Source organism: Oncorhynchus kisutch, linkage group LG15 (assembly GCF_002021735.2).
Source record: "Oncorhynchus kisutch isolate 150728-3 linkage group LG15, Okis_V2, whole genome shotgun sequence".
Taxonomy (NCBI): Eukaryota; Metazoa; Chordata; class Actinopteri; order Salmoniformes; family Salmonidae; genus Oncorhynchus; species Oncorhynchus kisutch.
Window position 1 is genome coordinate 61,395,111 of NC_034188.2, and position 17,120 is coordinate 61,412,230.

Here is a 17,120-nt window from a genome sequence, read left to right on the forward strand (position 1 = left end):
TGCGTGAGTGACGTGCTTGTTGTTCACAAGTGATTATCGCTCTGTCAGTTTAAGCGATGTAGATCCATTTCACGTCCCTGAGGCTCAAACACTCAGCTCTCTCTGGTGTTACCTTATTGACTGGCATACAATCTCACACATTCAATGTCAACTGAATGACACTGCAATCGGTATTTAAGCCGTATGGAAAATCCAACCAGGTTTAATCCACTCACCTGCAGAGAGGTTCCACCAGGTCGTTGTCCAGAAAGTCATGGTCTTTCTTCACAGGAGAGATATCGATGGGGAACTGAGAGTCTGAGGAGGAGGAAACAGATTAACAGATTAAACTCTGCTCTCAGATTAAAGATAAAAACATTTCTCCTCGGTAGTTATCTAGCTCCTTAATAGGGCAGCAAGGCTGGAAACACGTGGCACTTTTTAACTCAGGAAGTTAAACAGAAGAGCTCTGAGAAGGAAAGCACATTGTTTCCAGAGAGCTATCCAGGGGCGGGCGAGAGAGAGAGAGAGAGAGAGAGAGAGAGAGAGAGAGAGAGAGAGAGGAGTCACCAGGCTGAGAGAGAGAGAGAGAGAGTGGTAATGAAGAGAGACAGGGTTTGCCCAAATAACGGCGCTGAGACGTTGAGCAGTAGCAGCATTACGTCTGTCTCTGGGTATTGGCCTCCTGTTATGTAACACACAGCTGCGTCCCAAATGGCACCTCATTGCCCACGTAGTGTACTACTTTTGACCAGGGCCCATAGTCCACTATGTAGGCAATAGGGTGCCATTTGGGACGCAACCACAGATTCACTCCAGACCCTCCATATTACATTCCACTGCATTCATGTGGTACCATTAACTGTTTTATGAAAGCAAGGTAGCGTAACGTCTGTCACATAAGGAGAAACACAGATATCAGAATACACTCAGACAGGTCTGGGTGCTGGGAGCCGCAGCCGGCAGGAATTTGGAAATGGTTTCAAAATGCAGTTCTTTTATACTCAATATTCACGTCTACTCATCAGTGTCTACCTCAATACAACAGCTTCACCTGAATTGAAACACTACAGTCTTGGAAAACGTTGTTTCCTTTAGTGAGCAGGCTGTATGGAGCTGAATACAGCTGAATACAGTGGGACAACATGTGGATAGCACTTCTTTCCATACACACTGATCCAACCGCAGTAGTGATGAGGAGAGCTGGCTGCTTCTAAACCATGATGATAAAACGTTCTCATGACCTCTTTGTTTTAGTGTGCTGGACATGTTTGGGTCGTAACTCTAGCCAGGAACTATCCAGACCAAAGCCCAGCCGAGTCTCTCTTTCTGCAGCCCCCTGTCTCTCTATCACTTCTCTCTTCCCTCGCTCCGTGAGAGGAAAGGAAATGAGGGGAGAGGACATGAGAGGATGGGAGAGGACATGAGAGGATGGGAGAGGAGAGGACATGAGAGGAGAGGACATGAGATGAGAGGAGAGGACATGAGCGGAGAGGACATGAGCGGAGCGGACATGAGCAGAGCGGAGAGGACATGAGCGGAGAGGAGAGGACATGAGCGGAGAGGAGAGGACATGAGCGGAGAGGACATGAGCGGAGAGGACATGAGCGGAGAGGACATGAGCGGAGAGGACATGAGCGGAGAGGACATGAGCGGAGAGGAGAGGAGAGGACATGAGCGGAGAGGATATGAGCGGAGAGGAGAGGACATGAGCGGAGAGGACATGAGCGGAGAGGAGGGGAGAGGACATGAGCGGAGAGGACATGAGCGGAGAGGACATGAGCGGAGAGGAGGGGAGAGGACATGAGCGGAGAGGACATGAGCGGAGAGGAGGGGAGAGGACATAAGCGGAGAGGACATGAGCGGAGAGGACATGAGCGGAGAGGACATGAGCGGAGAGGAGAGGACATGAGAGGAGAGGACATGAGCGGAGAGGAGGGGAGAGGACATGAGCGGAGAGGACAGGACAGGGGGGGCAGGGCAGTGTAAGAGGAAGACAGACTATGCCAGATAATTCGCTCCTCATATAGAAACTCTATATCAAACAGTGGCTCATTTCACAACAGAGGTTACGTTGGTCTATTATGACTTTATTACCTTATTATAGTGTGTCTGTTATGATCAAAACATTCTCTCCCACAATAATACATGACTGGAGAGGGGAGCTGACAGTCAAATGTGTGTGTGTGTGTGTGTGTGTGTGTGTGTGTGTGTGTGTGTTTGTGTGTGTACCAGTGTTGTATTGTTATGGTGTGTTATTGGCTGATTGAGTTAACTACCTTCAAAGAGCTGAGCGTATTGGGGGAATCCTGCCGCTCGTAGCCAATCACACGCCTCCTTTGCCTCGAGTTCTGAAACAGAAGAAGAAAACATGTCTTGTCAGTCAGAGTAACAGAAATAAACAGTATGTCCAACACAGAGTGGTGGGTAGGGGGCATTCACTAAACAATTGAACTTTTATGCACTCACCATAGATGGTTGTTCTCTTGTAAGAACAAAAAACAGAAGCAGAGTTGAGATTGAAACCATAAAGCTGTTAGATAGTATGCAAGAACCATTTCACTGTACTGAATGTGACAATAAAACGTCAACTAGTACTGAGGTCATAAATAGTTGGTCCCTCAGTTAGACCGACATAAAACCTTAGAAGCTTAGAGACCAGACCTCAGATAGTCATTTAACGCTTCTAGCTTGGATTATAGGGCTATAACCTGACCACAGAGCTCTGTGAGGGGCGGCAGAAATACAAGTCAGGATACACTGCTGGACAGCAGAGGGATCAGGACAGGAAGACATGGGATATACATTTATAAAACTGCACCTTAAAAGTCATATCTATTATTTTTATCGTCTCAACATTGCATTTTGGTTGTGTGTTTATCTCAGTTTTACAAAATATTAGACTTGTCAAACAGAAGAAATCTACAAATCATGCTAAATATAGGTATCGTAGCAAAGCATAGGCAGCAGATCAAACTGTCCTGGACTGACGGTCTTATGTTCTCTAGATACCTTTATATAGTGTATGTGGACACCAATTCAAATTAGTAGATTTGGCTATTTCAGCCACACCTGTTGCTGACAGGTCTATACAATTGAGCACACCGCCATGCAATCTCCATAGACAAACATTGGCAGTAGAATCACCTTACTGAAGAGCTCAGTGACAACATGGCACCGTCATAGGATGCCCCCTTTCCAACAAGTCAGTTGGTGCCAAATTTCTGCCCTACTAGAGCTGCTCCGGTCAACTGTAAGTGCTGTTATTGTGAAATGTCTAGGAGCAACAAAGGATCAACCGTGAAGTGGTAGGCCACACAAGCTCACAGAACAGGACAGCAGAGTGCTGAACCGCGTAAAAATCGCCTGTCCTCGGTTGCAACACTCACTAACGAGTTCCAAACTGTCTCTGGAAGCAACGTCAGCACAATAACTTTTTGTCAGAAGCTTCATGAAATGGGTTTCCATGCCCGAGCAGCCGCACACAAGCCTAAGATCACCATGCGCAATGCCAAGCATCGGCTGGAGTGGTGTAAAGCTCGCTACCATTGGACTCTGGAGCAGTGGAAACATGTTCTCTAGAGTGATGAATCACGCTTCACCATCTGGCAGACCTGACGGACGAATCTGGGTTTGGCGGATGCCAGGAGAACGCTACCTGTCCGAATGCATAGTGCCAACTGTAAAGTTTGGTGGAGGAGCAATAATAGCCTGAGGCTGTTTTTCATGGTTCGGGCTAGGCCCCTTAGTTCCGTAGCGTTCCAGTGTACGCTACAGCATACCATGACATTCTAGATGATTCAGTGCTTCCAACTTTGTGGCAGCAGTTCGAGGAAGGCCCTTCTTGTTTCACATGACAATGTTTAATTTAAGTATCCAGCCAGCCTCCTGACAGAGCAGCTGTCCTGTACTAGAGAGCAGCTGTCCTGTAATAAGCCTAACCCTGTCCCCTACAGGTGACCCCTAGTTGTGATCCTCTCCTCTCCTCTCCTCTCACACACACACACACACAATAGAATCGATAGGCTACTATAGCAAACATGGAGAAACATGGAGTAAAATTCAAAAACACTTTCCAATTCGCTCTCATCTACTATGAATGAAAATATTCTCACCTACCCGGAACTGGCACTACAGACAGGTCTGTTATAGAAGTCTATTCAGATACCAAACCTGTCCTCCTGTTCCAATATGATCCCAACTCCACAGTGAAGCTGCGACAATAGCCTAGTGCATTGAAGCAGTATACTCCAGGCAAGTTGGTGTGTAGAAGGACTAGCTAGTGTTAATATCACAGCAGATCAACACAATAGGAACATCCTTCAGCCCATATCCCTCGACAGTCACCTCAACAATATGTCTAGTGTGAATAAAGAGGACAGAGGACCACTCCACTCAAAAGAGGTATCCCAGCATGTCTGTTCCCGCCCGTCTTTGTCTGACGCTCCGTGACGCACTAGTCATTTATCACAGTTCATCCCACCTGGGTCTCCATATAGAACTGTCTGTGACAGAGATAACCTTTCACTGTAACTTCATCTGTCCTGTCTCTACCCCACCTTTCTCCAGACCCCGGCCTGTGGCTATACTGTACCCCACCCCCTCTCTCCAACACAGTGACCATCTTCTCTGTGACTCACCTGTGTTGTGTCTAACCTGTATCATTACAGCGCTGTGTCCACATGTCAGTGACTAGGGACTTTGGTCCATAGACAGACAAGTCTGACCACCAATTGAATAAATATTAGCAGTTCCCAGAGGGAGAGGGTATGCACCAAATGCCACCCTATTCCCTATATTTTAGAGCACTTTTGACCCGAGCTCTATGATTCCATATAGAACTGGTCAGAAGTAGTGCACTATAAAGGGTTTAGGGTACTATTTGGGATGTAGAGAGTGTCCTTGGATGACAACGTCCATGTTTACCTCTACGCCCACGTCAGATCCCGGTTTACTCCAACGGCCTCCATAACAGGGTCACATCACAGGTTGAGTCAACATGGGAAATCTTCCATAGATAACTGACACTAACCTGGCCAACTAGACAGTTCTTAGTGGAAATAAGTAGCCGCGTGCTCAACTCTATCTCAGTACAAGTCGTTGAGTGCAGTGTTGTAAGGATACATGATAGAAAAGGAAAACCTCCAGTCACTGTCACTAGTCTTAAGATAGTTCTTTCACTTCTGTAACCACTGATGCTACTAAGACTTTCTGTGAGTTCAGGTCTTCCTCTCTCTTCTGACTAGCCTGTCCTGCCAGTTGTACATTGTATTGAGTACAGTAGAGTTCAGGTCTTCCTCTCTCTTCTGACTAGCCTGTCCTGCCAGTTGTACATTGTATTGAGCACAGTAGAGTTCAGGTCTTCCTCTCTCTTCTGACTAGCCTGTCCTGCCAGTTGTACATTGTATTGAGTACAGTAGAGTTCAGGTCTTCCTCTCTCTTCCGACTAGCCTGTCCTGCTAGTTGTACATTGTATTGAGTAGAGTAGAGTTCAGGTCTTCCTCCCTCTTCCGACTAGCCTGTCCTGCCAGTTGTACATTGTATTGAGTACAGTAGAGTTCAGGTCTTCCTCTCTCTTCCGACTAGCCTGTCCTGCTAGTTGTACATTGTATTGAGTAGAGTAGAGTTCAGGTCTTCCTCCCTCTTCCGACTAGCCTGTCCTGCCAGTTGTACATTGTATTGAGTACAGTAGAGTTCAGGTCTTCCTCTCTCTTCCGACTAGCCTGTCCTGCTAGTTGTACATTGTATTGAGTAGAGTAGAGTTCAGGTCTTCCTCCCTCTTCCGACTAGCCTGTCCTGCCAGTTGTACATTGTATTGAGTACAGTAGAGCCATATTGTTCTACTGCACCACATGGTGAGAGTGCCTCCATCTCCATTCTCACCGGAGGTGGGACTGTTGGCAACAGAACAGGGAATACGATCTGGGAATTCCACTGTCCTGTCCTGGGCATTCTGTAACAGAATCTCGAGACATTCTGTTCCAACCGACGTTCCGACGTACTTTCTCCAGGGAGAAAAGGCTGGTCTGCGTCCCAAATGGCACCCTATTCCATGTATTTTGCTCTACTTTTGACCAGGGCCCATCAAATGTAGTGCACTATACAGGGAATATGGTGCCATTTGGGATGTAACCCTGGTCTGGCAACGAGTCAGGGCGGGAACTGCTTGTTACTACACAACCATGTCTGTAAAACTGTGTACAGTGTAATGTTGCATCGCAACAATGACATGAAACCCAGCACGGTGGAGGGACAAAGGTCCAAAATGCCACCAGCAGTACGTTTGTTACTAAGGTGAGGGTGTGCTTGTGTGTGGCCGACTAACCTATCCCTACAGGGGATACGACTTCCTCTCCTTACGCAACATCATTCCCTTTATAGGAACATTCCCTGGCAGTGTCCCAAATGCCACTTTATTCCCTATATAGTGCACTACTTTCCCTATTGAATATATAGTCCATACAGAGCTTTTTGGGACACAGTCAGTGCAGTAGGAACATTTTGTTATGGAACGAACTGCAGATCTACGGGCAGATAGCTAGTGTCCTAAGGGGAAGCGATGGCACACTTGGTCTGTGTGAGTCTGAAGTGGCACCCTATCCCTATAATATAGTGCACTACTTTTGACCAGGGTCCATAGGGATGCAGACTTGGAGAGTGGCTGGTGGAGGGTTGAGCTGAACCTGCTAGTGCAAGCCCTAACCATAACCCTAACCCTAAGCCTGTCTGGCTGGCTGCCAACAACAAAGCTAACTGGTTAACTGTTAAGTGCGTAGATCAACGCCTATATAACATCATATAAAGAAACATGCTCCTTGTTAAAATAAATACAAATCACTACACTGGACGTGTCTAAATTCTAAAGAAGTAGAGATAAATTATCCCTATATTAGTCCAATCATAAATATTACTCCGTAATGATGTAACAAACAGATTGTGGTTTACTCACTGGTTATCTTCATCATACAGTCATTAGGATGTACACATTCCAATACGGTGGTTCTACAGACGTTCTACAGACGTATTAAAGACGTTTCAGAGTTTCTGGGCATCTTTCTCCTGTTCTCACGCAGCAGTAAGTAACGTTAGACTCCCTCCAGTACCACAGCCTGCTGCTCAGAGATACTGATCTCTACTGATCACTCTCACATCCAAACCTCCCTTCTCTCCCTCTCTCTTTCCATCTACCCCCAAACAGCCATGTGGCCACCCCCTGATATCTCTCCAACTCCACCCCTTTCTGGTACTCCCCACTCTTCTCCCCTCCTTGTACCCCTTATCCCTCCACTACACCACCTCTTCCCCTCCTCTACCCCCCGGTACCCTCCTACCCAGCTCTGCCCACTACATCTCTTTCAGCACATTTTTGGCAGAGAACATCATGCCAGGAGCCAAGCAACAGGAGCCGTGTGTACTAATGTCTGTGTGCAATGTGGGACTTTTCTCTCCAAAGATGTAATCCCAATGAAACCTCATCACTACAATCAAACGCTACATGAGAAAGAGTATAGTTTGGATCCGTGGCTTGAGAAGCCTTTACTCATCCCAGACCTTCCATCTTACCCATCTACCACCTCCTCCTTGTCACATGGCCAGAGAGCTTTACATTGTTTGCTTTAGAGGGGGGAGTAAGTGAGAAGGATGGAATGGGAGGGAGGGAGGGAGGGAGGGAGGGAGGGAGGGAGGGAGGGAGGGAGGGAGGGAGGGAGGGAGGGAGGGAGGGAGGGAGGGAGGGAGGGAGGGAGGGAGGGAGGGAGGGAGGGAGGGAGGGAGGGAGGGAGGGAGGGAGGGAGGGAGGGAGGGGTTTCTTGGAGTCCAGATGTTTTTCCAGCAAATCGACAGAAAGGAAAAGCGTGGGCAGCTAAAGTGGGGAAAACCAAAGCATGACATAAAACCATGACATAAACCGTCAACAATCAGCAGCCATGAATCATACTGGCATCCTCAGGCAGCGTCTAACATGGCACGAGAGAAAGAAAGAAAGAAAGAAAGAAAGAAAGAAAGAAAGAAAAAAAGAAAGAAAGAAAGAAAGAAAAAAAGAAAGAAAGAAAGAAAGAAAGAAAGAAAGAAAAGAAAGAGAAAGAAAGAAAAATGATAGAGAGCGAGAGCGAGAGCGAGCGAGAGCGAGAGCTGTGGCTATGAAACCACGAGTTTGGTGCACTGCTCCCCTGCTGTCTGACTACCCTGGAGAAGGCATCAGGAGTGGCAGCAGCCTGGTTACAGACAGACTACTGCTGCACACAATGATGATCACACTACCTTACAGTAACAGCCCGAGGCAGACAGACAGACAGGAGGAAACAGTGTGCAACTTCTAGTCAACCACAACCTCACATGTCTCATGTCTGAAACAAGCCAACATTTCCTCCTGTCTCACATTTCCATGTCTAACAGAGTTCAATTGTGCATGGACAATAGGAAGAGCTAAGTGAGGCTTCAATTATTGTCTATAAAGAGTAGTCTGTAGCCTCAATGGAGAGAGCCTGAGTGACTGGTTGTACTTAGGTAGTTGTACTGCACACAGAACCAGGAATAGGCAGTAGTAGGTCCAGTGAGAGCCTAGCAGAGTGCTGGCGAGGCAGTAGATGGATTAATAATATAGCCTAGCCGCAGGTTCTGCCGGTAGCCCTCACCCTCCTCCTGTGTCCCCTCCCACCCGTCCCCATACCCCCTACCATCTTCCAAGCCCCGGCTTCAGGCTCAGCCCCCAAGTCACTCTGCCAGTGTCGTGGGAACAACGTGGGTCTATTTTTCCATTTCAGGTTTTAATTAACCTCCCCCCATGTCTCCATCATGGTCCCCTTACCACCCTCAGGGCTACATCCTAAGACCTCTCCACCATCACTACACACAATATCCCCCTCATGCCCCCATACCACAGCCCATACAATACCCTCTATCACAACCGTACCAGGAGGTGCCACTGCCACTCACTCGCTAATCTACCCAACACCATGTGTGGCGAGAGAGTGAGTGGGAGTGAGATAGAGAGTCAGTGAGTGAGTGAATGAGTGAGTGAATAAGTGAGTGAGTGACAGTGAAAGGGTGTGAGAGAGAGAGAAACAGAGAGAGAGAGCTTATTGATTGTCAGTGTCAACAGCAGGATAACAGGAGGACATGAGCTACAAATCTGAAGGATGCAGGCTGCTGTTGTTGACCTGGTCTTGTCCCAAATGGCACCCTATTCCCCAAACTGTTAGAAAAAAAGAGCCGAAAATGATCAGAAAATCTAGATCCGAAAAGGGTTATTTGGTTATCCCTATAGCAGAACCCTTTGAAGAACCCATTTTGGTAATCCTTTTCGGTCCATGTAAAAACCCTTTCCACATGGGGTTCTTAATGGAACCAAAAAGGATTTTTACCTGGAACCAAAAAGGGTTCTCCTATGGGGACAGCCAAAGAACCCTTTAGGAACCCATTTTTCTAAGCGTGTATATAGTGCAATACTTTTGACCAAAGCCCTACGGACCCTGGTTAAAAGTAGTGCATTATGTAGGGAATAGGATACCATTTGGGATGCATACCAGGCCCGAAGCCTGCCAACTGGGTCAGAAGTCAGTTTCTCTGAAGGGCCTGTACTGTATGTATGGAGCAGAGTATGTGAGCAGAGTTGAGCTGTCGGAAATCCCGCTCATTGCTCACAGAGCCTGTCCTTTCCAACAGCTCCGCTAAAAACCGCTCCAACCTAACAGGGGGAAAAAACAGCCCCACCAAATTCGCTCTAGTCATTAAAATCACAATTCAACCAACACCCATCTATTTTCTGACTACCTAGCTCTACCATTTGGTTTTGAAGTATTGAAACCAAACCATATGATTTGAATGAAAAGTCGTTTCATAAACATGAAAGGGTAAATGTAAGAATCGAACATCATTTCAAATAGGCTACATGTCATATTAAACAGCATATAAACACTAAATAGGTCAGGAGCCAGACATTATTTAGGCTATATGAATACAATTATTTCAAGGCTATTCTAGAAAGATATATCCCCTCCACACTTGCAGAGCCACTGGGGATGTTTAACACCCTTTTGGCTGCTCTTGACAGGCTAGGCAGAGATGCAGAGTTGTTGTTTTTATGTTCCTATAGGTAGGATTTTAGGCAAAATAACCAAATCAGTATGGAAAGCTCATTGACAGTGGAAATATGCCAGGCCTATAGAGTCCAAATCAATTATGGCCTATAGAGTCCAAATCAATTATGGCCTATAGAGTCCAAATCAATTATGGCCTATAGAGTCCAAATCAATTATGGCCTATAGAGTCCAAATCAATTATGGCCTATGGAGTCAAAATCAATTCTGGCCTATAGAGTCAAAATCAATTATGGCCTATTGTGTAGATAATATAACAGAAATGAACACAACATTTAAGAGATCTGATGTTTAGTTCATAAATACTTTGCTACAATGACACACTTAGTTATCTATCCACCTCGTTCTTTTCTTTTAGCATGTGCACGTAGTATGTACACCATCATGCTTCAGGATACCTTTCTTTTCAGATTCCACAATGATTATTTAATTTTGGACACTACATCACCTCACTCCCTCTCTTGTTCTTGGTCCTCATCTTTGTCACATTGATTTAGCACCTGTGTGTTTTATCAGTTTCTTCATGAAAATATTTAGTGAACTCAATGACAGTAGCTAAAGCAAGGGGATATAGCAGCACACAAGTAGACTACAAATGCATGCTGGGCTGGGCATCCTCTGAGCTGGTGAGGTGAGTGCTACTGGAGACAAAATTGGAGCTGGCGAGAAGGCTGACGCTCCAGCTTTTAGGAATCTCGCTCCACTCCAGCTTCGCTAACATACTCTGGTATGGAGTTGAAAGAAGAACAGCTGTAGCAACACTGCATTCACCCCGTGGAACAGCTCAGAAGATCACCCAGAAAGACCAGCCTTTCATCACGCAGGATAACAGCTCTTAAACTGACTCGATCTTCCAACATAGTCACCAACCCTTTCACCCAGCACAGAGCAGACCTCCAATGCTGTTAGAACCATAACTACCTTAGACAATACAGTGACACATACTATGTCTCAACTACACAAGACACATACAACAACATACCTGGGCAGTCACTCACACACCTACCACTGTCTACTATGACAACAGCACCAAAACATCCAGTGCCCACAGAGATGTAAAAACCCCTTCTGACTCTGACTTCCCTACATGGCTGCTGCCCCTTTAGTCTAAACCCAGTGAACCTTCTAGAATGATGTTGTTTCCTCAGGGGGCTAAAGACATGGGGTGTTACTTCAAGTTGTTTTCAAAAGGCAGACATCACATATGTTCTAAATCAGTGCTGCTACACAGTGAAGACTGGTCCTAATCTCAGAGCTATACCAGGGCTTTCCATTTCTTCAGCCACCACTGTGATTTACAGACCTGTTCCTGGCTGAGAGAAGGATGGGGCAGTGGTCTGGTCTCACAGGGTAGTGGTGTTCCTGTCTCCCCACTACTCCTGACAATAGTACTGCCCAGATCTAAACCTCACCCTGACCCACATGAACACATTTCTCACGTCCTGGAAGAGAGGCCTGTATCAGGAAACCTCATGGCCCCAGGCAGGGCTGAGAAAACACCTCTACAGATCCTGTCCTTCTACACTCTCCACAGCCCCTCACACCTCTGCCCCACTCAGCCAGCAGCTCCAAACAGAACACAAATCAATCCGCCATGCATTCTAACGAAAGACATACAGTGATCACTCTCAAGCTTTAGCCCCCAGCTCCAGTGTTTCCCCCAACCTCAGCCCCAAACCCCAGCCTGCTCTATAACCCCAGCCCCCAGCTCCAGTGTTTCCCCCAACCTCAGCCCCAAACCCCAGCCTGCTCTATAACCCCAGCCCCCAGCTCCAGTGTTTCCCCCAACCTCAGCCCCAAACCCCAGCCTGCTCTATAACCCCAGCCCTCAGCTCCAGTCCATCCCCCAACCTCAGTCCCAAACCCCAGCCTGCTCTATAACCCCAGCCCTCAGCTCCAGTCCATCCCCCAACCTCAGCCCCAAACCCCAGCCTGCTCTATAACCCCAGCCCCCAGCTCCAGTGTTTCCCCCAACCTCAGCCCCAAACCCCAGCCTGCTCTATAACCCCAGCCCTCAGCTCCAGTCCATCCCCCAACCTCAGCCCCAAACCCCAGCCTGCTCTATAACCCCAGCCCTCAGCTCCAGTCCATCCCCCATCCTCAGCCCCAAACCCCAGCCTGCTCTATAACCCCAGCCCTCAGCTCCAGTCCATCCCCCAACCTCAGCCCCAAACCCCAGCCTGCTCTATAACCCCAGCCCTCAGCTCCAGTCCATCCCCCATCCTCAGCCCCAAACCCCAGCCTGCTCTATAACCCCAGCCCTCAGCTCCAGTCCATCCCCCAACCTCAGCCCCAAACCCCAGCCTGCTCTATAACCCCAGCCCTCAGCTCCAGTCCATCCCCCAACCTCAGCCCCAAATTCTACATAAACACTTCCAGGCGCTGGACCAGGACCATTTTCCCACACATGCTAAAGTTGTTTTGACAGCTATCTTGGAGGCCCTTCATGGAGGAGAGAAAAACAGCAACTCTGGCTTTTGGAGATTTCCTTTTTCATTTCAACAAGTCTGTCACCCCTCTCAACACACTGTGTACCAACACCACCCCTCCTCTCTGTTCAGGAATCAGACCATGTGGCGCAAATGGCACCCTATTCCCTATATAGGGCCCATAGGACTTTGGTCAAAAGTAGTGCACTATGTAGGGAATATGATTCCATTCGGGATGCATCCAGAGCGTAAGTTGTTAACATTAAGAGAATCTTAGTAGTTCAGCATGAGGACATAGAAACACTCCCATACCAGATGACTAAGTTCCAGAATAGTGACATAAGAACTAGCTTCTTAATGACTCAGTAGTTCTTCTCTCAGAGGAACAATAACATCAAACAGCCTTTTTACCTTCTGTTGTTTTTTGTCTACGAGACAAAGAGCAGATTTCTTCAACTGAACATCAGCATGACAAATCCACAGACCTGTGTGAGGCCAGAGAGATATAGAGTAGAGAGGTGTAATACCTGTGGCAGAGGTACTGTATAGGGCAGGCTGTAGAGAGAGAGAGAGAGAGTAGAGAGGTACCTGTTGGCATTGGTGGGTCTCTGGGTCCAGATACAGGGTGAGGAAACAGACTCCAGGCAGAGAGAGCGAGATGGTCCCCACACCACACCACCGCAAGCCTGGCTGTCCTCCTGCTACTGCTGCCACCACTACAACAGCCTTACTGACTGTCTCTCTCTCTCTGTTCTCCCTCTCTCTCCCCTCCTACCTTCCATCCTCAGTCCTGTCTGCTCTGGGATTCATCAGATGCCACTATCCCCCTATCCCTTTCCTCCCCCTCCCTCTCCAGTGCAGTCTGTAACACAGCTGGGTTCTATGTAGTTAGTAACCTTGTCCTCCTGCTAATGGACATGCATGTGCTCCACTTTGACAGCAGCCCTCTGTAAATCAGTCACCTATTATAAGCAGTGTGTGTGTGTGTGTGTGTGTGTGCGTACACAAGGTAATATAATGTTTGTTTCTGGCAATGCTGTTTCCCTGTCATAATGTAAGCCTGTATACTGTAATTCTCCTGTCTTTGATAGCATAGCAAACACTGTCATTTGGTTTTCCATGAGCTGTGTAATACAACTGGAGAAAGATCATCATGAATTACCGACAGACAAACAGACTCTGTTAACTGTCCCAGAACCACAGCTATCACACAGACAGGGCTAGGAGGAGACACACACACACACACGCGCACACACACACACTCCATGTGGTAGTGCAGTTACACATTAATACCAGAGGAGGGCAGCAGAATGGATGAACCCAGTGACCTGAGGAAACCGAGTGGAACATTGATTACAGGCTACTGACTCACCAGGAGGCACAACCAATAACCTCTCATCTAACATATTATTCCACACGAATTTGCCATGAAAACACCATGTTTATTTTCAAACACACACGCACACACGCAAGTGCACACACACACACAAATACAAACACACACTCCAGCTGAGGTTAATGTAAAGATCAACAGAGCTCTGGACTTCACTTTCAACAGACACAATCACAGTCCTCAGTTAATAAATACTCTTAATAAAGCCTTATTTCAATAACTGTTACTGAGATGTGTTAATTATATACATTGTTATTGACTTGATTTGTGCCACTTTGTATTGGGGAATTATTTGAGCATTTCCCCTCAGGAATGTGATTGACCTTTGAGTTGAGCTGAGCAGTGAGAGTTTTCCAGCCTGGTTCTGTTAATATATGACTTGTGTGTATCGTTACACTGGATATCAGGTATGTAGTCAATCATTAGCCTGCTCTATGACTGGGCTGGTCTGCACATGACAGCTGTCAGGTTAGACACACAGGCTGTAGGAGAGGCAGGACTGCTGCTAACTGGGACCAGGGTTATCATTTGGGCCGTAGCCTGTGCGTCACATCACTTTCCCTATAGAGATAGATAAGAAGTCCTGGTCTGCCACCATCAGGGTCGTGTTGAGTAGGGCACAACGTAGGCTCTGTCACAGGCTTTCACGTCACCTTGGAAACCTGGGCGCCCAAGGCTAGGCACATCAGCATCAGAGGCAGCACCATGCTCCACTATAGCCATGAGATCTGACTGTGACATCTGCATACCAGTGATGTGGTCATACAGATTTACAGTCTGTGTCGTCACTAAGCAGCATGGAACACGATCCTCCCTGTGGGACAAAGACACTCTGAGGATCACGTGTTTAAAGGTTTTCCATGGTGATGGTCACTTAAATAGGTCCTCAGGGAATTTCCCATTAAACAGAACACATCTATTCTGTACCATGAATACATACGGGAGTATTAGACCATGTGTACATGATCGAGCATTTCATCATGACTCTGGACCTCTGGGTAAACGATGAGATGAAATAGGCTACTTCCTGCTAAGGTATCATTAATATGATCAACATGGCTGTATTTTACTGGGGCTCATCGGGGTGTCTAGCAGGCCAGGAGCCTGGTTCTATGATACATAATAACCCAAGTCATATAGCTGCTGTACACAACCACCAAGTCATGTAATGTACACAACAACCTTGCACCTTCAGTCCACACTGCTAGTTATCGCAGTCCTCCTGAGGAGACAGACAGACAGATTCACTCCAGGAAATTACAATACAGCTGCCAGGCTGTAACTCCTACCAGTAGGTCAGGTGCCAACAGTGTCCTGAGCCCTGAGACAGAGGGAGAGAGCTAATGGTCTTCACAGAGAGAGAATGGAGCCCCTGGCTGCAACAAGAGATTCACAGGGGGGGTCAGAGGGCTGTTATGAAGGGTCACTAGAGGGTCAGGCTCGGGGGTCTGCTCGGAGGTCAGACTGAACAGGAAGACCCGTACCAAACATAGACCCCTCAGTGAAGACATGAAAACAAACGGTGTCAGCGAGCCAGCCTTTCGTCATGGTTTAGTGTTCTACCACAGTAAAGCACCATTTCAGCCAGTCTTTAAAACCCAGGCAGCCATCTACAGTATATCACCACTACAGATACAGGTGCAGGTATAGATATAGACATAGGTAGAGATTTAAAGAGATAGAAATATGCAAACAGTTTCTCAGGAATTTAGTCTTGATTAACATACCAGGTCCAAAGCCCCAATGTCCACTACTCTAGACATTATCAACGCTAGAGATCTAACAATGACTGTTGCATTAGCTCTGACCGAGCAGTTGACCAATCTTCTGGCTTCCTCTCTGCTCTGTGGAGACAGATTATTTTAGAATGGGTTTGCCAGTAGAACAACCTCCAAGCAACTTGGAGTTAGTATGAAAATAACTTTGGGTGTTAGGCTGAGGAATTTAGCAAGGAATTCAAGTAAGCAAATCAAGAATCGAGCAGGAAATGTCCCTCCATGGTGGCATGAAAAGGTCATTGACTGTGGACAGAGGGTGTAGTGTGTACTGGCAGAGGGGGGGAAAGGGGCGGACAAGCACGTGTGTGAGGGTCTGTGTGTGAGTACAGGGGAATTGGACACAGAGGGCCTATATAGTTACATTTGGGTGTGAAGTGTTGGGTTCTCCACTGCCTTAGTAGCAGAAGCAGCAGATACAGGGAGAGATGCAGTCAGTCTGCTGTACAGATCATACCCTGCTGCAGTGAGGCTGGCCTCATCCATATACCCTGCAGCAGAGAGGCTGGCTTCATCCTCATACCCTGCTGCAGTGAGGCTGGCCTCATCCATATACCCTGCAGCAGAGAGGCTGGCTTCATCCTCATACCCTGCTGCAGTGAGGCTGGCCTCATCCATATACCCTGCAGCAGAGAGGCTGGCTTCATCCTCATACCCTGCTGCAGTGAGGCTGGCCTCATCCATATACCCTGCAGCAGAGAGGCTGGCCTCATCATCATTCCCTGCTGCAGTGAGGCTGGCCTCATCCATATACCCTGCAGCAGAGAGGCTGGCTTCATCCTCATACCCTGCTGCAGTGAGGCTGGCCTCATCCTCATTCCCTGCTGCAGTGAGGCTGGCCTCATCCTCATTCCCTGCTGCAGTGAGGCTGGCCTCATCCTCATTCCCTGCTGCAGTGAGGCTGGCCTCATCATCATTCCCTGCTGCAGTGAGGCTGGCCTCATCATCATTCCCTGCTGCAGTGAGGCTGGCCTCATCATCATTCCCTGCTGCAGTGAGGCTGGCCTCATCATCATTCCCTGCTGCAGTGAGGCTGGCCTCATCATCATACCCTGCTGCAGAGTCAAGGACTGGTTCATTTCTTCACTCTGTTTTGGACTACAGGTTTTGGACTACAGTCACTGCTCTATAGGCCTACTCTGCCAAACATGTATATAATGCATAATGGATTTGGGAATGCTGTACACTGTAGCAACTCACTTGTATGGTATGGCTACAGCAGTTGAATAGGACCCACACACACTCCCACACATCCGTAGCTGGAGTGTCACTGCAATGCCATCAGATTGGAAGCATGACTAAGATCGCTGGACAAGCTTCCCTGGAATTTGGGGTGAAATTATACAAACTCCCAGTAGCTCCCAGTCACTCCCTCCCACAGTCTGTTATACTACCCGCCACTATGGCCGGGTAACCCACAGACCTGGTTTCAAATAATATTTGCAAT

General features: G+C 47.5%; 1 protein-coding gene across 6 annotated transcripts in view; it reads right to left on the reverse strand.

Moving 5' to 3' along the window:
- The window catches only part of LOC109904821 (stAR-related lipid transfer protein 13), an 89,374-nt gene that overhangs the window by 20,247 nt on the left and 52,007 nt on the right, over nucleotides 1-17,120 (reverse strand). For 3 of the 6 annotated variants that reach the window (XM_031790697.1, XM_031790699.1, XM_031790698.1), the window contains 2 exons: nucleotides 2,259-2,330; nucleotides 216-297 (listed from right to left, as the gene is read on the reverse strand). In XM_031790697.1, the coding sequence (XP_031646557.1) occupies nucleotides 216-297; nucleotides 2,259-2,330 (154 nt within the window). Of the gene's footprint in view, nucleotides 1-215; nucleotides 298-2,258; nucleotides 2,331-2,448; nucleotides 3,092-4,326; nucleotides 6,005-6,928; nucleotides 7,438-17,120 lie in introns of those variants that run through there. The other 3 variants (XM_031790700.1, XM_031790702.1, XM_031790701.1) reach the window with 3 other exon arrangements.